This window comes from Euprymna scolopes, chromosome 3, assembly GCF_053919585.1.
Source record: "Euprymna scolopes isolate OS-2025 chromosome 3, ASM5391958v1, whole genome shotgun sequence".
Lineage (NCBI taxonomy): Eukaryota > Metazoa > Mollusca > Cephalopoda > Sepiida > Sepiolidae > Euprymna > Euprymna scolopes.
The window spans coordinates 49,114,589-49,136,946 of NC_136484.1; the positions used below are offsets into that span (position 1 = coordinate 49,114,589).

The following is a 22,358-nucleotide window of genomic DNA, read 5'->3' on the forward strand; positions in this document are numbered from 1 at the left end:
TAGTTTTCGTGCAAGTTTGGCAAAGGACTATAGATTGGAGCTCAGATGAGCACTTGCCATGAAATTAACGATAAAGCAGTGGCAGGCTCGCAATGTCTCTTCTCTAGAAAAGAGGTTGCAGAGAAGAGAAAAGCCCCCCCCCCTCCCCCACTAGGCTACAAAGTCTATTTTGAACTCTGTCAAAGCAGGATATGATCTTTCTAGCAGCTCCTTCCCAGATGTTGCAGCAGTACTCCACCCTTGGATGTATGTGGCTTTTATACAGGTAGAGATGCATCACCAGTGAAATATCTACTGAAGCGGTAGAAGGATCCCTCCATTTTTCCAGCGAGCTTGGCAACAAATTTGATGTACGTGTCCCATTTCTAATCAGGAGTAAAGGTCAGACTCAGAAGCTTGTCAAAACAGGGAGCCTCAAGATGAGTCATTCATTTCAATTAGTGTCAGATGGGGATATGTTGATGATGTAAAGATAAAAGCTTGGTTTTAGATGCATTAAAATTAATCAACCACTTCTTCCCCATTGTACCACGTGCTCAAGATCAGAAAAGAGAATCCGAGAATTTAGTCATTTATGGCCTTTGATGTGTTACCATAGATGGTAGTGTTGTCAGCATAAATGTCTATGAATGATCTTAGGATGTGATTTGGGAGATCATTGATGTAGATTTGGTCAGCATATTCTGGCGGTTTATATCAGGTGCCGGACAAACCTGAGCGGGCATTTACAGAAATCCGGTTTGTAATATGCACTAGGACATTCTTTGCAAATATTAATTATTTAAAAAAAAAAATTTTTTTTTAATGATGATCTTTGTCTTCATTTTAAATAGCAAAAAGAAACAAAACAAAGTTATTTTCTTAGCTTGAAGCATTAGAGTGGCAATGCTTAACTCTAGTTTTACAGTATGGAGTGGATTATCCCCACCCCTTCCCCACTGTAGGTATAGGACACTAGTCTGTCACTGGTTATAATATCTCAGTAAAACTCTAAACCCACTTTTACGCTGGAGTGTATTTGTCATGATGAGTAACAATTTAGCAATACTAAATTCTAACCAGTCTCGACGTTGGGTAATTATTCATCTAAGGAGAACCTGTGTCCAGTTTTAAACTGTAAAGAACATTGAAACTTAAATCAGACCTTGAATTATTTGTTAAATGAAAGTTATTGTATCAAGTCTTGATATTTTATATAAATTATTTTTATTTGGATTAAGTCATATAGTGATAAATGAAATTTAATTTTGTATTGTTCTTAAATTGATCATGTTTTAAATTATTTCATATTCAAATTTCTCCATAATTGTTAACATATTTTCCTTTTCCAGAAATGTTATGAACAAAAGCAGTATAAAAATGGGTTGAAGTTTGCTAAGCAAATTCTTTCAAATCAAAAGTTCTCCGAACATGGAGGTAAGTGACTTTGACTTGCATTAAATTATATAGCATTGTAAATTAGAAGTAAATAGATTAAAAAGAATTTTTTTTTTTTTTTTTTAAATTGCTGATAACCGCGTCTTGTTTATAATCTCTGTAAGAATGATATTGTACACTTATGCTTTTTTTTTTTTTTCTTTTTGTCTTTAATATTTTTCTCTCTGCTTGTTTGTGCTATCAATTTATCTGTATTTCTTAGTATCTATAAACTAAATTACCAAAAGTTTAAGGTAATACATGAGTTATTTTTTCCTCTACCCATGATGTGTTGGCATCCTTTACATGAGCATAATTTATCCAGTTGCAACTCTTTACCAGTTTCCCCATGATAACAATATCTTGTACAAATGATTTGCAGAAACTAATGTTTCAATAATGATACTTTTATTGATTAGGATGAGCTTCAATGTTTTAACACAAGTTGAGTTGTATTAACAACAATTACCTTGGACATAGGTCTAGAAGTGTAAGCCATTTTGAGTTTCAGAACAGTTTCAGATGGTTCGCTGTTACACACAAGTGGGAGGTGACTTGTTTGTAGTAGACAGTTCCACAGAACAAAATATTCTTACCGTGTCGAAACCCGGGAAAAGAACATGTGAAATTGCTCCAGAAAGGGTTTAATATTTATGAAGCAATTCTGGTTTCTGATTGGTTGGTAGCAGAACGTGAATTAATTTGATTCGTCAGTTCTTAGCAGCATCATTTATAAATAGAATCATCCAACTGTGTGGCATCATACCCCATTAATCCCAAAATATTGCAATATCCTCCCTATTTTTTATAATGGGGAAGTCCCTTGTGTTTGTTCTGCTCAAAAATAAATATATATTTTTATAATCACTTAGACATAACAAAAATTAGAAATCATTTGGATCTTAGAATTTTAGCATTTAAAAAGACGCCATTTTTAATTGTGTTCAAATGTCAAAAAGGAAAATTACAAAGATTTTTTTTTTTTTTTTTTTTTTTTTTTTTAGCAAAAGTATTAATTACGCATTAGTAGGTTAAAGTGTTAATACAAATAAAATGGATACAGTTTAACATCTTGTCCAGGACTACTTTTTTTTTTTTTTTTTTTTTTTTTGATATATAGAAATCTATATACTCTGAGCATTACCCCTAGGGTTTTCTGCTGATATTCATGCAAAAAAGTAAGAGCCTTCCCATAAGTGGAACTTCGCTGGTCTGTATTTTTAATATATAGAAATCTATATACATACAGGGCAGTGAAAGAAAAAAAAAAAAAAAAATTATTCAGTCGAATTCACCAACAAGTTTTGAGAAAAAACGTAGCTTTATCCTTGTCGCCGGTTTCGTAAATACATCAGCGATATTTTGTTCTGATAATTAATTCAAAATAATGGATTCCTTTTTTATCTCGTTTTTTATGAAATGGTATTTTATATCTATATGCTTAGATCTTTGGTTGATTATTGTGTTCTGTGCTAAGACTATACTGGCTTGATTATCACAATTACTACAGGGCTTGTAATCAATTCTGGCTCCAAAATAGTCTTCAGGATATTTTTAAGGTAGAGTGCTTCCTGGGTCGTGTGTGTGATCGCGATAAATTCTGCTTCACACGTATAGAGAGATACAATCTGTTGCTTTTTAGATTTCCATGAAATAATAGGCCCATTTTCTGAGAGTCTGAAACAATATCCAGATATACTCTTGCGATCTTTGTCGTTTGCCCAGTCTGAATCCGAAAAACCTAATTTTAGGGGATTTCTTGATTTTCTAAATACTAACTTCTGTTCTTTAGTTTCTTTTAAATAACGTAGGACTTGTTTAGCTCTGTTTAAATCCTTCATTGTCGGTCGTGATAATTTTTGTGACAGTTTTGTTACTGTATAGCATATGTTGGGCCTGGTTGCAGTCATTAAATATATAAGACTACCTATAATTTCGCGATATTGTGTGTCATTTATTATTTCAGATTCTGTGTGCATATTTTTATTAATATCATTTTCGACCGGTGTAGAGCATTTCTTGCACTCTCCCATTCCAAATTTTAATAGTATTTTGTCGATGTATCTCGATTGAGTCATCGTAACAAGTCCTTTGCTTTGAGTAAATTCTATCCCCAGAAACTAGGATATTTTGCCAAGATCGGTCATTTTGAATCTTTTACTTAATTTGTTCTTAACATCAGTTAACATTATGTCACAATTTGATGCGATTAAGATATCGACCCATAAAACCAAAATCAGTAGTTTATCATCTTTGTGTTCGGTATATAAACAGGGGTCTACAGCGCATTGTCTAAATTGTTGTTTAATAATATAATCATGAAATACTGTGTTCCAACACTGAGCACTCTGCTTTAGACCATATAATGACTTGTTAAGTCGCTACACGCTATTATTATTTTTCATTATAAATCCCTCTGGAGGGGTAATATAAATTTCACAGTCTATTGGGACATTCAAATGAGCATTTTTTACGTCAATTTGATGGATGTTTAGGTCATATTGTGATGCGACTTGCAGTAAAATTCTGATTGTCGTTAGGTTTGTGGTCGGTGAAAACGTAGAAAAGTATTTAAATCTGAGAGCACCCCTTAGCAACAAATCTTGCTTTGTACTGTTCTACGCCTGATGCTGCACTCTTTTTTGTAAAGACCCATCTGGTAGAAATAACATGTTTATCTCTTGAGAGAGGCACTACCGTATAGGTATCATTTTCGGTTAAGGCATCTATTTCTTTTTTCATGGCAATTTTCCATTCATCACAATGTTTTGAATTAATTGCTTCGTTGAAGCTTTTTGGTGCATTTTCCATTGAATAGCAATAGTCGATTTGATAATCTTTTATATTGTCGACCACAAAAAAAATCGGGTTGTCTTCTATTTCTTTTGGGATATCCTTCGACTTTATCATCATCATCATCATCATCATGGACACTCGTCTCCGTCATTTTTATTGTTTTCGTTTGTTCTAATTATTTGAGGTAATATAATTTCATCCTCTTCATATGACGGGTTTTTGTCTATAAAATTAAACGTGTCTGTGAATTTTACACACCGGATTCTTTTTATTTTATTTTTTTCGGGTAAAAATATTAAATTGGCTGGACTGTTTTTATCGTATCCAAGAAATATACCTCGGTCGGCTTTAATATTCAATTGACTCTTGTTCTCTATATATGCGAAGCAAGTTGAACCAAATATATGCATTAAATATTAAAGCTCAATTTGTTTTTTAGCAATTTCTTTTGTGCTCACATCTTTAAAATATGTGAATGGGAAAAAATATGCAATAATTTGTGAGGTGCTGAATTTCTTGTATACATGCACAGTGAGAATTGTTCCTAACTCAGTTGAAACTCCTGAAGTTTTTTCTTTTTTTTTTATAGGGGTAGGAACAAAAAAAAGGAGATTGACTTTCGAAAGTACTTCCGTGACCTCACAAACCTGTAGTGTGGTCAGAAGAGTTGATATCAGGTGTAGAAAAGGAAGATCATGTCTCAAATTTTTTTTCTCTGTATAAATAAACAAACCAACTGTGCTTATTTTACCTCTCCTGTGTCCTGCAACTTAAAATAAGCCTAAAATATCTAAAGATTTTTCTAATAATTTCATAGCGAGAAACTTGAACAGTTAATCTCTACTGGTGATGGTAATGTTCAATGTTGTATCTGATTTTATAAAAAAAACACTTGTGACCACTTAATATGCACATTAGACCAACTGATGAACAAATCTTTTCATAGAGGTGTGAGGATGCATCTAAATATGTTGACAAAAAAATAACCAATTTTGAAACTTTTATAATCTTTGAATGTGCAAAGGTATTTGCATGATTCTAGTATGGTCTGATGCTGCAAAATCTACATGCATGTCAACTAGTTGATTTATCGATTATTCTGCATCCATACTGTTGGATTTTATATAACTCAGACAATTGGTTAAATGGTCAGTTGGCAATTTCTCTGAGAAAGCATTGTCTTGATTTATGGGTAGTTTTTTTTTTTTTTTTTTTGTGATACTGTATTTGACTTGTTGATGTTGCCTTTTCTTTTTGGGAAATGGGGGCATTTCAGGATGCAGATCATTTGGGGCCTTAAAAACCCCTTTAATTCATCATTGATGTCAGGGCATGATGTGTTTTGCTTACTTCTCTTATCCATTCGCTTCCAGCCATATGATGTTACATCTGTTTCCAGCATATGGCAGGGTCGAGATGATATTAAAGGCATTTGCTGACCCTGGTGTACCCCTCCCCCTTCCGTATGTGTCGATGTTTATCCATGAATCAAGATCATGAAATGAATATTAGCGAATGTGTTCCTGACTATTTAACAATTCTTCTTAGCTACTGGTTTTCTGCCTGGGAAATATTTCTGTCATCATCCCCCTCATCTCAATCCCCTCCCCCAATCATCTGATTAATCCCACAAACTACAGATATGCTGAAATTTACACTTGTTCATTATTAAAAATGATCCTTCAATATTTTGCTTTGATAATTAAACCCAGATTGCCTTTCACTGCAGATGCAAAGATATGACACCTGAAAATAATTTTAAACAAAATTAATATTAATAGTCACCATTTAACATCAATTACGATTTCATACCAACATTGTTTTAAATATCAATCATAAAGAAAAAAAAAACAAAAACATCAGTACGATTGTTCAATCATTACCATATTTATCAGTGGTCTTGCAGTTTCTCGTATGCTACTGACAATGTCTGTCTGGAATTCAAATATTCCTAGAATACTATTGCAACCGCTTTGTTTAGTTTATCATTGAAATGGAAATTTCTATTAGTCTCATTGTTCTGAACCCCCAGAAACGGTTCTACTGTTAAATGATTTACTTGTGGTTAGATAATTGAAGTCTTCTCTTTCTAATTGAAACTCATTAATTATAACTTAAAAAAGTGATTACAGTGTAACCCGGATATAAGAGACTTTAAGGGCCACACAGCTATCTTATATTCGGGTTATACTTACATCTAGGTTTCTTATATTAGGGTTACACTGTACATTAACACAGGCTCTAATTTGGGACCAGAGAAAATCTCTTATATCCGTTTTCGTATATTCTGTCTCTTATATCCGGGTTAACACGGTATTTCAAAACAAAGACAAGTTGGCATTTTAGCTTGAAATATAAACTTTCATATTGGGAAACATTTACCTATGCTCACATCATGACTGTGATACCAGGCATCGGTGAATATCGACCAAGCCCCTACAATCCTTTAGTTGAATTGCTCTGAGTGACAAGTTAGTTTGCAAAGTTGGGGTTCAAAGGATTTTTAAAAAAAAGTTAAACATTTTCTTTTTTTTTAATAAATTTTTCACATTTTTTTCTTGTTTTTGTTGTGCAAAGAAGTTCCAAAAGAAATGTTTAATTGCTTCATTTGCAGAATATTTTAATGAAATGTAAATTTCTAAAAGAAAAAAAATTAAATTCACTTACCATATTTATTTAACAGATAACAAAATGATTGTCTTCTGTAGTTTTCAAAAGACCTTAAGTGGAACCGTCAGTCAGCATAATATATGGTTCTAACGTTTTTGCTTTTGGATACTTCAAAAAAGTCGACCGACAGATAACTAATCATGGGCCTCGAGTTTCCAAACAGACAGCGCTTATGTATGTAACGGGATAAGAAAATTCATTAAGATAAATAAAGATTACCTTTTAAAGTAGTTATTAAAATTCTTGTATATCATATTAAATATGTTATGAAAAGTTCTATGACGTTTTTATCATAAGTTTTTGACAGAATTAATCTCACTTCAAACAAACATTTCAACTTAAAAAGAGAATCATAATGAAAGAATCATAGATCTTAGGTATTTTTTAACGATCCGATTCCTTCCAAAATACACGATTCTTATGATTTCCGATTCCGATTAATTGTCCCACCACTATCCATTATACATGACTAAAAATTAAACCCGATTTTATGTACGGAGACAATTATTTGGCACACTGTATTGGAAAAAATATCTCAGTCTTTAAGGGTTTGGTTGGTTGTTTTTGTTTTACGGCATATCAACCCTTTTCAGGTTATTTAATGCCGAATCCAAAGATTTTGAAGAAAAAATTTTTTAATAGAATATTTTTGTCGTTTTCAAGTCGGTTTCTATTTAACCCATAGTTGGGACCCTAACAGGTACTACCATTCCGGGTCAGAGTGAGCCTGGGAGCAATGGCAATTAAAGAGTAGCTCCACACTCCCCAAAGCCCACAAGCTGGGGTCTCACCACTGGATATAGTTAAAGGTCATATCCAGGACCCTTAAGGGTTTAAATAGTCAAAGCAACTTGGACAGTTTCAAGTTTAAATTTTCAAGAAAATATAGCTTTAAGTATGGGTCAATTAATTGCATTTATCTGCGAAAGATCTAGCTAATTTGCATATTCTTTTAAACATTCATTTTAATTAATTCCATATTAGTTTTTTTTTTTTATGGGATGATCATCTTTAGTTAACTATTATGTGTAATTATATTCATGCAGATATTCTACATAATTTATACTTGTGTAACATTTGCATAAAAAGGTTATAGCAAACACAAACCCCTTTCTATTTATGTATGCACATATATATCTATTTGTTTAAAAAAAATGTTGCTTACCAAACTCCTAGAGTTTTTGGTCTACAGACATGAAACTTCATATATAGGATATTCGAACCCATGCAAAACTTTATATTTGGGTTTTAGCCAAGGAAAATCTGTGCAAAAGTGAAAATTAAAAAAAAAAAAAAATCAATTTGCCAGGTGAAAGTCAAACAACAGCATTATGAATATGCATACATAACGTAATAACTATTGGTTCATGCTTTAACTTTTAGCCTTGCAGCAAACATGTTTTCATAGGTCAGTCATTAACGTCAAAGGAAAAAATAAATCGTAAGCTAAACGTTTTGGTTTCAATTTTCAGTAGTAGCGCATGAGTCATTTTCTTTAACTTTTTAAATCATTACTATATATTGGGTCCATATTATATAATAAATACAAAATCTGCATTAATCAAAATATCTTATTTAAGAGTATATTTTACGATCAGGCAATGCTGGACAGCCTGCTAGTTATTTAAAAAAAAAAAAAAAAAAAAACCCTCAGAAAATAATTTTTAAAATAGTTACTTACTTGCTTCGCCACAAGAGCAGTTAGACATCAGTTTTTTTAAATGTGAAGAAAACTAGAGACACACAGGATTGCTTCAGTCTTTAAATATTCCTTCTACTTTTTACAAAAATTTTCTAGTGTTACATTGTGTTACAAAATTCAAATTTTAAAGAAAAAGGTCGCTTGTAAAATTTAATTTGCCAAAAAAAAACTCTCGGCTGATAGTTGTGACTGACTAAATTCATTTTGTCTTTTATTTTAATAACAAATAAATAAACTTATGTATTTTTTAAAATTTTTACAAAGATTAAAAAGTAAATTGGCCCACTGGGTTGAAAAAAGTCTTGGTTATTTGCCAAAAATAATCATGACTGAGTAAAGTTGTTTTATTTATTTTAATAACATTTTTTGCACTAACAGACTCAGTAGATTGCCCGTGTAAGAGGGAATATTTAATAAAAGATCAGGTGTTTTTTTTTTTTTGTTTTTTTTTAGTAAATATCTTTTTAGATATCGACTTAAAAAGATATTTGCCAAAAATAACCTTTCTAAGTAAATTTGTTTTATTGTTTATATCACAAGATTGTTTTATGATATTTTACACTGACGAAACCAGTCGATTGCCTGTGTCGAAGTTGCTTTAATCAGCAGCAGCGGCAAATAGTCGTACATTGATCGTACATCATTTTTAGTTGTACATTTTTAGTAAAACCGACAATTCAAAGTATTTTTAAACAAAGCTAATATTGCTAGTCACTTTCAATCACAAATCATGGTGTCATACAAATAATTTTAATCATTTTGTTTTTATAGTCCTTTTATTTTGCTTTTAATACTGATTGGTAATTGCCATATTTAAACTATGCACATCTAGATTGTCAATATGTGTTATCCACTTCACCACAACCACCTCAATTCTATAAACTAATTTGGTGAGATTGATTTAAAGTTTCGTTTTGGACTACTTACTCTGCTAAAGGGTTAATGGCCTTTATGATTGTTGGTAGGCTAATTTTCCATTAGAAAGTTGGTACTTGTAGAGTTTAATCAAGACATTAAAAAATAAAAATATCGAAAAAAGGTTATATTGCACGTATCCGTTATGAACGAAGTTCTCCGAAAAAAAATTTCACTTAATTTCACCAAGTAGTTTTTTTTTTTTAATTTTTTACAGCGAAAAAACAATTTGTTACCAAACAAAAGGTTCAATTTTTAGGAAGAAAAGCTAGTATTAAAGATGGGGAGGGAGTATCGGCGCTTTACAGAGAGTTATCTCCCCATGGCGTGTTTAACAAATTCCATAATGGCTGACTTTAACGCGCTCTCATAAGAACATGTTTTTCCGCTGTAAAAAAAACAAAAACAAAACTACTCGATCAAATTAAATGAAATTTTTTTCCGGAGATCTTCAGTCCATACATACAATATAACTTTTTTTTTTTTCTTTTTTTTTTTTTTTTAATATTTTCATTTTTTAATGTCTTGATTAAACTGTGCAAGTACCGAAGTTAAAATCTTTTAAAAAGATAATGAACAGACTTAAATAAAAACGGTAAAATGTATGTAGATAATAAATATATATATATGTGTGTGTGTGTATGTATTTGAAAATTTGGAATTAAATTTGGTAAATTAAAAGGTTTACAACTTTTATTCATCAAATAATAAATTTGTTGTATTTTTTAATTTACGGAATTTAATTCCAAATTTTCATTTATACTATTACTCTATCTGGCATATTGAGCTTCTTTATCTTGTTGGTGTTGTCTTATAAATATTGATACTAATATTTATACGGACTTAAGTTTACATTATTATACAATCTGTAATCTAAAAGTATTTCAAAATTTTAGTTATATATTTCCTCAAAATCTTTGGCTGCTATGATTTCAAATGATCTAAAATAACAGCAAGGGGAGACTTGATTCCAAATATTTCTCACATGTTATATATTCCCTCTTTTGTAGATGGAGTACGATTATGAATATCTCCAATATCAAATAATCCTTATACACTGTGAAATTTACTTTATGTATGAAAACCAAAGAGGCAAGATATAACATGAGAAATATTTGGAATCAAGTCTCCCGTTGCTGTTATTTCGGATCATTTGGAACTAAAGCAAGTTTTAGTCTCCCCCTCCAAGGCCAGAGGTTTTGGGGAAATATCAGATATTTTGTAATTCATATGCAAAACTAGGAAAACAAATGACTGATTAAAACATTTTATGGCTGTAAAAAAAACATGCCAAAAATATGCTCTGGGTGATCCCCTTAATATGTGACTTTAAGGGCAAATATCATATAGTCCACTACACAATTCAGAACATTACCTTTCCAACGAGCCTTCATTTGTTAAATTCTGATCAATAGTCGTTGATATTTGAAACTTATAATATTGCCAAAAAAAGATGGTGTGTGTGTGTGTATATATATATATATATATATATATATATATATATATACTGGTAGCCAAACTGAATATTGAAATGCTCATATCTTTGGTTCTATGGGATGAAACTACATGAAAATTTGCAGGCTTTTTGAGGATTATAATACTATTATATGGTTAAAATTTTATGACGATTGTTAAAAATAACCTATATTTTCACACCAATAAGATATGTCCAAATTTGTCTACATTTGTAGTGTCCTGGCAGGCCAGCTTCAGTTTTGCTGCTTTGGGATGAATTTTGCTTAGGGTCTTTTTTTTTTTTTTTTTTTTTTGCTTGGTTGTCTCCCCTGTGGTCTTGCCAGCCCACTAATATATAATTAATTTTAAAAATAAAATTTTTTTTTTATGTTAAGTACTTGATCATAATGTTTTCATTGTGTATGGATATATATGTACATTTTTTTTCTGATTTTATTTTAGAAACTTTGGCAATGAAAGGGTTGACACTCAACTGTTTAGGAAGGAAAGAAGAAGCCTATGAACATGTCCGTCGTGGATTACTTAATGATCTCAAAAGTCATGTCTGTATCCTTTACATAAAAATGTCTTCACTCTGCTTATGTGGCATTTTGATGAATGAGGGAAGTGAAATGAAAGTATGTATTTTGCATTGGATAAAAGTATTTAAATAGAAGACAAATGTCAAGTACTGCAATATATTATAAGTATTTTTATAATATGCTTGTAAATAAGATTTGATACCATTCTTCACAGTAATCATGATTTGTTTTTTATCATGAAACATGGATTTTTTTGTGAATTAAGTTTTTCTTTTTCTGTTTTGAGTTATTTCGTATAATCTTAATTTTAAATATAATCTCAAACTAGCTTTAACATTCAGAAACTTTTCAACTTGCTATAAATTACTCTTTCACAAATGTGCAAGATGAATATGCATCGTTGACTGTTACCAATTTTTGACGGGTAATTTTTCGTTGTCATTTTGTTTGATGTTTTTATCATCACAACTCGTAATAATTTATAAACAATGTTTTTAATTTTGAATAAAGACTCATAATCCAAACAAAAATATTTTGTTCAGAATTTTTGGTTTCTGTTCATAATCGATTCTAATTTGAACAAGCTGCAAAAGATCTTGCAACTGAAAATATAATTAAAGAAACACTAATACAAATTATTGAATCTAAGAAATTAAACATTATTTCGTATAGTTAAAATATTAATGGAATTCATATATTTAATATGGAAACAATTTAAGTTGCTGACTTATTTTATCATTAAATTATATGCAAAAGTTTCTTCCAACTTAACCAAATTATACCAGGTATTTGATTTAAAAATTAAACTTTTTAATACCCTTAATACATATGAAGCTCTGTCATAAGATGCTCTATTATCCTGTATTTGGAATTTTATACCAATGGAACTGTTATTGCCTTGTGACTATAAATGCTGACTTCAGAGTTATTGAGAAAAGTAATATGGTGAATTTGACTAGTTAATTAATAAAGATTAATATTTCACGTGAAAATATTTATTTCAAAAACATATTTTAAATAACCCAATCAAAATATACATCTTATATATACACACACACACACACATACATACATACACTTGCAAATTTAAATGTATTTTTCTTTTGTCCAGTTAATAAACATAATGTTGAAATGTCAATTAGTTTTTATAAAACTGAAATCATTGATATTTTGATGTGATCGTTTTAATTTTTTATAATTTATTTACTGATGAAATGAAAATGGTTTTCAAATTAATGTCCCCCTTATTGCTGGTAAAATTGTTTGGTCTTCCGATTTTGTTATGTCTTTAACGCATCTTCAGGTTGGCATGTATACGGTCTCTTACAGAGATCTGACCGAAAATATGATGAAGCCATAAAATGTTATAGAAATGCCCTAAAATGGGACAAGGTAGGTAAAATATGGGCACACTTTTTTTTTTTTTTTATTAACATTGTACCAGTTTCTAGGACCTTAGAACTAAATTTTAAGTGGTCAAATAAAAAAATCTTAATTTTCCTCATTGCTATAACAGTCTTTTCTTAGTAATACATATTATGCAAGCATTTATCTGCTCATGTTTTTGGTAAACCAACTCGATACAGCTTTATAAAAAATTTGTCATGTATCTTTTATAATTCCGTAATCAGATGTCTCAAGTTTAAAGTTGGATAAAGAAAGTGAGGAAAAGTTTGTCAGAAACTAAGCTGATGTTTTTTTTTGTTTTTTATTTGTTATATATATATATTACAACTTAGAAGAATACAAAATTGATGACATAATCAGTATTATGTAAGTATATTCGATAAATTCAACATCCAAGAATTTTGTGGAAATGTTTCTGAAATCTTTGTTAAAGAAAATATCTTCATCAACACATTAACAGAAGGTAAATTTGATATCATTTCATTATAGGTTCATGTAGATTGTGAAATTGTTTTTATTACAAACTCATTAAACCAAAATTTCCATCAATATTCAATAACGGTATGATCTTAAATTTTTCTTCATTTTATTTTATATGGCTAGATATGAAAATTGAATTGAATTCAAAATCTACACAAACTGGATTAGTATTCTATGCAATTTATTTAGTTTAGTCTATCACATGCCTTATTGTACATTACAGATGTAATTAAGGTGTTTGTAGTTATTTAACAATTCCACTGTCTACCTGAACTTATAAAGAAATTCTCTTCGATTACTATGTGCTGGTAAAGAGATTTTTTTTATTTTATTTTTTTTTTTAATAAAGATTTCAGAAACATATTTACACAAAAATATTTTGATGTTGAATTTTATGAAACATGTTTACATAATAATGATTTTCATAACTTTTGTGTTCTTGAATCAACTCTGTAACATCTAAACTACCATCCATTGAGCTAATGTTACATCTGCGGTATTCACTCAAATCCTAGTGATTTGAATTGCTCCCCTTTTTTTTGTAGAATTGAGGTAGGACCTTATCTTGTTTCATTAAAATGCAACTAAAGTTAAACATTTGACTTTATTTAATGTGTATGTGTATCACACACTTGTGTAATGCGTAATTCTGTATCTCCTGAAAGTTGATCAATTTTAGAATCAGCTGTTATTCCTGCAACAAACTAGACTTCCAGTCGATCCAGTTAGTCATTCAATATTTTATATATAAAAACATGATTTAATAAGCCAAAAAACCATCACATAGTAAATATAATAAAAAAAAAAAAAAAAAAGTGTACAAATGAAAAAACAAAATTACTTCAAATAAAAACTGCCATTTTTATTTGGGAGGGGGATTAAGGAATTTATTCTTAATAGAGCTAAGAATTAAATTATACACTTTATTAATCCAGGAAATGACATTATCAGTATTATGATTATAATGATATATATTATTGATGTATCTTAATTTTAATGCTGATTAGACTAATCCATTATAGTGTCTTTGATGGATTATATTTTTTTGATAAGTAAAAAATTCTGGGCATAAAACTAAGTTTAGTTTTTGTAAATTATTGATATTGTTTTTATTGTTTGCAATATCAATATAACTTATTTCTTAATTCATTAACATTAATGAATTTTTTCATATGTAAAGAATGATTAAAAATTTTTTAATTTTTTATTTTAAGCAATTTGATATTTGCCTGATATCGCTATTAGTCATTTTTAGTAAATAAATCTAAAGAAATGAAGAATTAAGACTTGATATTTATAGTTATTGATTAAAAAAAGTTGTTGGCTGATATTTTATCGAATATGAAAGCCTTTTAACATTTTCACAATGTCAATAATAATACTGTGTATTTTGTGCAGGGTCATCAAGTATCTGTATATTAATACCATAGTACCTTTAACATACATATGTGTGTCACGATTTCCAGATTATTAATTATTCAATCGGGGAAATCCTATTAAAAAGCAGGATAGAAGGTGGTAACCTACTATGAACATGAAATTAGTATATAGATATGTTAATTTAACACCTTGTACTCTCCCTTTTTAATAAATAGAATTTCCCAAGCACCAAAGCCACAATGTAAAAAAGTGAAACTAAAATATACCTTTGTGGTCTTCTGACTGGGATCTAAGAGTAGTATCTGTTCTGTCTAAAGATGGTATAATGATATTGTAGGATGTCCGTTCCTGCCAAGCATCCATACAATGTAAATATGTCACAGACTCCTATAAGGATATTTGAGGTAAACCGTAATAACTTGATATATTCTAACACTATATTAACCAAATTAGATAAATACTTTTACAGTTTTAACAAAAAGGGCTACAATAATATTGCGGGTGGGGGTCTCCATTCATGCTGAGAATTCACAGAATGCCCACCAGTAATATATTACATATAAAAGATGCTGTTGTGGTATTTTCACAGGTCCCACTAGTAATCATAATAAGTCTTATTGTTGTTGACCTTGATGTTTCATGTGTTTAATATCAAAGTAAATCAAGATTATTCAATGATTGCTAAATAGTCACAGGTTTAATGAAATGGTGGATGTTTTCCAACAAAGGGAGAAACTTGACTCTGGAATTCTTTGTCATGTAAAATAACAACACTTAAAATAACTTAATGGATCGAATTTGTCATTGTCATGTGTTTATTTATAGACCAATTACTGTACCACCTACTTGTTAATTGCTACTCTATTTTCTATCAATCTCACAAATATGTACTGTTGGTGCCTTCAAGAAAAACCCATCTTTCTATTAAACTTACTGTAGCATAATTAATAAAAATAATTGTTACATGTTAGCAGCAAATTCAAATACCCCCTCTCTCTCATCTCTAGAATTTGGCATGTCTATTAAAAGTACTATTGCCACATATCAGTAACAGTATTTAATGTATTTCTTAAACATTTTAGTTTTTAAGTAAAAAAAAAAAACTCTTACAAGCGTATTTGTTTTCAATCTACTTAGTAATCTTTTTCTCAACCTATATACTCAACAAATTTCTGATCTACAGACTTGAAATGTGGTATATAGCATATTTAGACATGTGGAAAACTTTTTAATTGGTTTTCAACCAGAAAAAAACTGGTTGCCATGGGGTCAAAATTGTAAAATTGGTATTGGGAGAGGGGTCAAATTTTTATCCGTTTGCTAACTGTTTCATGAATGCATATGTGTGAATAGTTCACATGACTGATTCATTATGTTAAAAATAAGTAAATTTGAAAACACTTTATGAAGGCTTTATAAAGGTTATTAAGCTGACCTAATGGTTATCATACTTAACTCCTATTTTTTTGGTTTTGATCTCAGCCGGTTTTTTTTTTTTTTTTTACTTACCAGAAGTGAACTGTTGGGGGGGGGGCAATACTCGCATACACATGTCTCAGTTTCTGTATGAATTGAAATATAATATTTATGCATATTTTATGCCAACGCTGGGCAGCCTGCTAATTACTAATAAAGTAAATCAACTAAAGTTTTTATTTTGGACAAATATCAATTTTGTAGAAGTGGACTTAAAAAAAAATGGTTTTTAAACATTTGAAGTTCTTTATATACTTTCATCTATCATCTGTATAGCTGATGTCACTAATTTGCAGGGTATTTATTTTTTCTTTAGTAAATAAACCTATAGAAAAATTAATTCAAAGATTTAATATTGATTTAGAAAAATTATGATTTGACATTTTAGATTTAAATAAAAAATTACTATGCACTTTGAATAAACATATTTAATTTATTTAAAGTAACTTTTCTTTAATTTTTATCAATTATATATAATTATATGATGCTATATTTTAGTTTATATTTGTATGTTAGTTTTGTGTATTATAATAAATATCTATACTTGTGAAATTAGAAAACCCAATTTTAATTTTTATTGTAAGGATATCACCAATTTATATCTTTAATTTTCCAAATATTATATTTGATGTTTGTAATGAAAACCACCTTACATTTTTCATATATATTACATCATTTTCTCAAAGATTTAATTTTTTTTTTTTTTTTTTTTTTTTTTAAGTAAATTGCTCTGAATTGATTTCTAATTGTTTTATTTATATATGTCTGGAAGAAAAAAAAAGACAAAGCAAACTTTTATTTTAATAGTTCTATATAATTGATAAGATTTATGTGGAGAGGTGAGTGTAACAAAATTCTCTTATTAATTAAAAATAAAATTTAATTTCAGGACAATATCCAGATTTTGAGAGATTTGTCTCTCTTACAAATACAAATGAGGGATTTAGAAGGTTACCGGGTATGTATAATCACTTTTAAGAGTTCAATGTTTTTAAGTTGAAGGTCACTTAATTGTAGCTTTGTCTAGAAACTTCTGGTGTTGAAAGCTTTTTACTTGTATAGTTATATAACTTGATAGTGTATGGCTAAGTTATGATCTGGTTAGCATGCTTTTTAAAATTTGAGTTGTGGTGATTGATTTTTAACTTATTCTGCCCTTTTTTTTTTTTTTTTTTAAAGAAGAGAAATACTGTATGCTATATTTTATAAATTCAAGAATACAATTTAAAAATGCTTTTTTTTTTTTTTTTTTTTAGTTGCCACATCAAGTTTTAAAAAGTACCACAAAGAAAAGTTAGTGAAGTGAATCAATTGCTAATTGAATGATAAAGAATATGAGAGGATTGAAAAAAATCATTCAGTAGAATGAACAAAATTTAATTAGTTATGAAGATGGTTTATGGAAAGTATTTATTGATATTAGATTTGAAGATGATTCTTGTAGTTTTATGGAAACGTGTTCCATAAATAGGAGTTTCATGAAAAAGATGATCTGTTTATGGAAATTGGTCACCCGATTTATTAGTAGCGTTCGTTAGTTTGGACAATTGTCCATTAGTTTTTCTTGAAATTTTGCCAAAAATTGTATTTCATTAAATAGATGTGCACAGTAAAAAAAATTTTTTGCGAAAATTCCCGTAGCGTCACCTAGGGCTCAAGAGGTAAAAAATGACACGTTTTGCCCTATAACTTTTGATCCATCCATTAGATTTTCTTGAAACTTGACCAAAATGTGGAGGCCATTGTTCTTAATATAAATTCAGTATGTGTGACCCTGGTGAAATTCTGGTTTGCATCCCTCTGGGACCTTTAGAGCTAAAAAAACAAAACAAAAAAAAACATGCTTTTTTGGAGCTCTTTTTTCATATTACTCAAAAAAACTTGATATGTATGTCTATATAGTGGTTTTCCATGGTGCTGAATTTAAATATACATGTCTTAAGGCGTGAAACTGCACCATTTGTCCATTTTTTAGATTCGGCGTTCCCAGGAGCTCAAAAGGGGTCAAAATTGCAAAAAATGACACTTTTTGCCCCATCCATTAGATTTTTCTGAAACTTGGCGAAAATGTGAAGGCGATGTTGGCCCTTCACACTTCTCACATTCATCATTTCTTCACTATTTTTTTGTGGCGTCATCTCATATGCAGCATTAGAATGCAATTCACTTTTTAAGAGGGTAAAGAAATAATATGCTTGAAACACACTGGGATTTGCTTGGGATTTTTTTAAGGTGTTGGCAGCTTGTATATTTCTCACAGCATATCAAAAGGACAATGAGATTCTATTTCCATTGAATAATAAAGGTTAAACGACTTTAATCGATAAAATAAGTATGCTCATTATTAAACTTTTCTTTTTAGATAATCTCTGTTTTTTTCTTTGTAGGATACGCGGTACCAACTGTTAGTCCTTCGGCCTGGTCAGAGGGCTTCTTGGATTGGTTACGCAATGGCCTATCATCTTCTCAAGGATTATGATATGGCTCTGAAAATCTTGGAAGAATTTCGCAAGACGCAAGTGGTATGTATTGTAGCATTTCATTTTGTATGAAAACAATACTATTAAAACATTTTTCTCAATCAAATGTTTTTTAAATGATAATACAAAATGTTTTTTGAAATGTTCAAATGAGACTGGAGGCACAAGTTGTTTAATCGACACCAAAGTGAACTTATGGAATCGGCAAAACGATCCATTGAATTGTAATACAATTGAGTAAACTATGAACCCACACCTTTCTAGCTTTTGCTAATTTAATGAATCATTTCTTGTTGGTATTATTTCAGCATTAAATAGTTGCAAAACAATTTTATACTGCAGTTTAATATTAATGTCTAGTTTATAAAGAAACTTAAAATATATGATCTATTTAGCTTGGGTTAAATTGTTTGAATCTGGAAAAAGTGTTTGCAAAGCCAGTTAAACATTAAAAAAAAAAAGAAGACAATTCCAAATTAATTTACTTGCTATCTCGTTCTATAATTACAGATTAAATAGTATTAATACCTGTGGTGATATTCCTTTTTATTTGTAATCGATTATTCTAATCTTTTTATTACCATAAGTTCTTTATAAACGTAATAGCAGAAACAAACGTAATATACGATGTAAACGAACTAAGATGGCAGGTCAAACAAGATAAATAAAGTGAAAGTAATAAATAGAAGCCATAGAAGCCTAGTAAGTGATGTTATTTGGTGAGTTATCTTACTCGATCATAGAATACTTAATTACATTATAAGTAACTGTAACACAAACAACTGGTTGATTCGTAACTATTTATCTTCATTTTAACATATGCTAAAACTTTTCTATAAACTGCTACATCTTAAAACTATCATTATATAATATTTTTGATTATAATTTTTGTTTGTCCCCGGACAAAAAGAGGGTGGACCTGTAAATTCACCCTTGTCCATTCGTCTACCCGCACTTTTCTCAATAATTACACCTTGGAATTTTTTGAAATTTTGCACAAACATTAAACATGAGTAAAAAAAAAAAAAAAAAAAAAAAAAAAAAAGTAAAACAGATTTTCTGGGAAAACTGGTTACCCCACTAGGGGTGCCTTTCAAGTTAAAATGGCTAAAATTGACTTGTGCTTATTAAAAAAAAAATTTATGCTTTGGATTTTTATGAAACTTTCTGAAAAGTTGTAACTAACTGATTTACTTCACGATAGCTCATATGTGTGCCTCAGGGGCTCTTTTAGGGCTAATAAAAACACTCCATTTTTGGGACTATTTTACCATATTTGTCCAAAATTTTCTGTGTATGTCTATTTAGCAGTTTTTCATGGTGCTGAACTCAAATTTAAATATGTAAAGGCCTTGGACTTTTGGGGCTAAATGGGGAGGGGGGAGGCAAATAGTCAGTTCTTTTTTTTTTTTTTTTTTTTTCTGCATGGTGCAGAACTCAAATTTACACATGTTAAGGCCTAAAATGGCACGGTTTGTTCATTTTCACCAGGATTTGACATCCCCTGGGGACTTTTGAGACTAATTTGTGCTGTCAAAAATGACATACTCCGTTAATTGCTTTGTAACTTTAATAAAGTTACATGAGGAGGGTGTCTTGTTTGCAAACAATACTGACATTACAGCTGTTGATTGATGCTAGCAGTTGCTTAAAATATACGCTGACCTACCTCCCTTTGTTTATATTACTTGTATTGATCAAATTGTTCTCATTTTGAATGTTTTTTGTGCAGTGTTTCGGTCGGACTATTCTTCGACCATCTTCAGGCATGTTGGTTGTTTGCAAGCGAAAAAAAGTTACTGACTCTGTAGATATTTTTGTATTCTGTGAGTTGGTTTCTATTTTATGGTTATAGTATCTATGCAGCCATTTTTCTCATTCTTTTGCAAACAACAACCAACATACCTGAAAACGGTCAAAAGAAAATCCTGGTGCACAAATAACACGCAAGATGAGAACAATAGTTCGATCAATACGAGTAATATAAACAATCAGTCCTTATGTAAAAAAAAATTCAAAACTTTAATATCGTCCTTTGTGTTACAGCCAAAAGAAAAGCTCAATATATGTAGATTTATAGAAACTGGGATACAACACCTCATCTAAAAGTACCTGTGAACCATTAGATCACAACCAATACCACTATTTTATTTTGATTTTAATTCTAAAATTCATAAAATTTCTTGCATAACTGAAAATAATAAATCTCTTTACTTTTATATTACATTAGAAAGTAAAACTCTTATTTTACTTTCTAATGTACATAGATGTTTGTAGTATGTACAGATATTATGTAAATTAGCAATACTGAAAAAAAAAAAATTCACTCTTTCTGTAAATATCCAGAGACTAAGTGGTTAAATGAACATAGTGGAGAGGGAATTACATATATAATTTAGAGATGCAGAATTATGGCTGATTAAAACAAATAAAAGAATTTCTTACATAACTTAATCCCAAAACTGAGGAATATTTTAGTATGTATTTTGTGTGATTAAAATATATAGAAGAAAAAAAGTACATAGTGAAACATTGATTGACTTTGCTTTCAAATAATAGATTACTCATTTTTATTCTGCATACTCTTGAATTCGGCAAAATCTCTTGCAGCCATGTGCATGTATATAATTGTTTTTTGTCAATTACGTATAATAATATACATTTTTTTTATTTGTAGCCAAAACCAATGGATTATGAACATAGTGAGATGTTACTCTACCAGAATCTTGTAATGCAGGAGGCTGACATGGTTGATGAATCTTTACATCATTTGAATTCAAATGAAAATCAAATTGTTGACCGTCTCTATTTGCTTGAAACAAAAGGTGAATATTTATTTTTAAGGTGGCTTTTAAACATTTTAATGCAATCTTTTCAATTTCTTTTCTTGGAGGCGGCATTCACCCTAGATCGATTAAGCCGGCTCCTTCCAATAAATTCATCACAACGCATCTAGCCTGGCCCAGCAATCCTTCATCATCGCTAACACTATCAACAGCCAGTTACAGTTCCAACGCTGAACATCGTAGATTGTCGGACCCAGAATCGATTTGGTATCTTGCTTAGCTGCTCTGAGCCACTTTTGAAGCTGATCACTGCATCGTTTCTTCCAGTCCCACAGAGGAACAGGATCGATGGCTTCTGATGAGATTGCTTCGTTGAGAGCAGAGGGTGTGACTAGCCCAACGAAGGCGTCTCGTAAGACGATTCCGCTAAAGGGAGGTAATGTGAAACCATACTTTTATCACCGCATTCAGCAAGAGGTGTTGCCAGGGCACATGCAAGATGCAATGCAAACAGAAATGATCCAAAACTTCATCTGCGAAGATCAGCAGCTCTCATTGGCCAGTCCTCACATCCGTAGCAGAGAATGGTCCGGACGAATGCTTTGTGGACAGCTTTAGTTCCTATCTGGATCACAAACTCTAACTTAATCCTTTTAACATTACCCTACAAACAGTCATAAAAATCAGACATACATACATGCTTTCCTGAAAACTATTAAACAATAAACCAGCAACAATATTATATAATATATATTTCTCAATGCCCTGTCCTAGGCTTTTACACTAGTTTCACTTTTTCTTTTTTCTGTCTAATATATTTATCGGAGTCTGTCTTAGCCTTATTTAAATATTT

At 30.3% G+C, this 22,358-nt stretch overlaps 1 protein-coding gene across 2 annotated transcripts in view; it reads left to right on the top strand.

Annotated features, from left to right (window-relative positions):
• The window catches only part of LOC145254864 (N-alpha-acetyltransferase 16, NatA auxiliary subunit-like), an 85,969-nt gene that overhangs the window by 34,716 nt on the left and 28,895 nt on the right, over positions 1-22,358 (top strand). For both annotated transcript variants that reach the window (XM_080113731.1, XM_080113738.1), the window contains exons 2-7: positions 1,332-1,416; positions 11,417-11,521; positions 12,800-12,888; positions 17,129-17,197; positions 18,627-18,761; positions 21,397-21,544. In XM_080113731.1, coding sequence (XP_079969857.1) covers positions 1,332-1,416; positions 11,417-11,521; positions 12,800-12,888; positions 17,129-17,197; positions 18,627-18,761; positions 21,397-21,544 — 631 coding nt within the window. The remainder of the gene's footprint in view (positions 1-1,331; positions 1,417-11,416; positions 11,522-12,799; positions 12,889-17,128; positions 17,198-18,626; positions 18,762-21,396; positions 21,545-22,358) is intronic.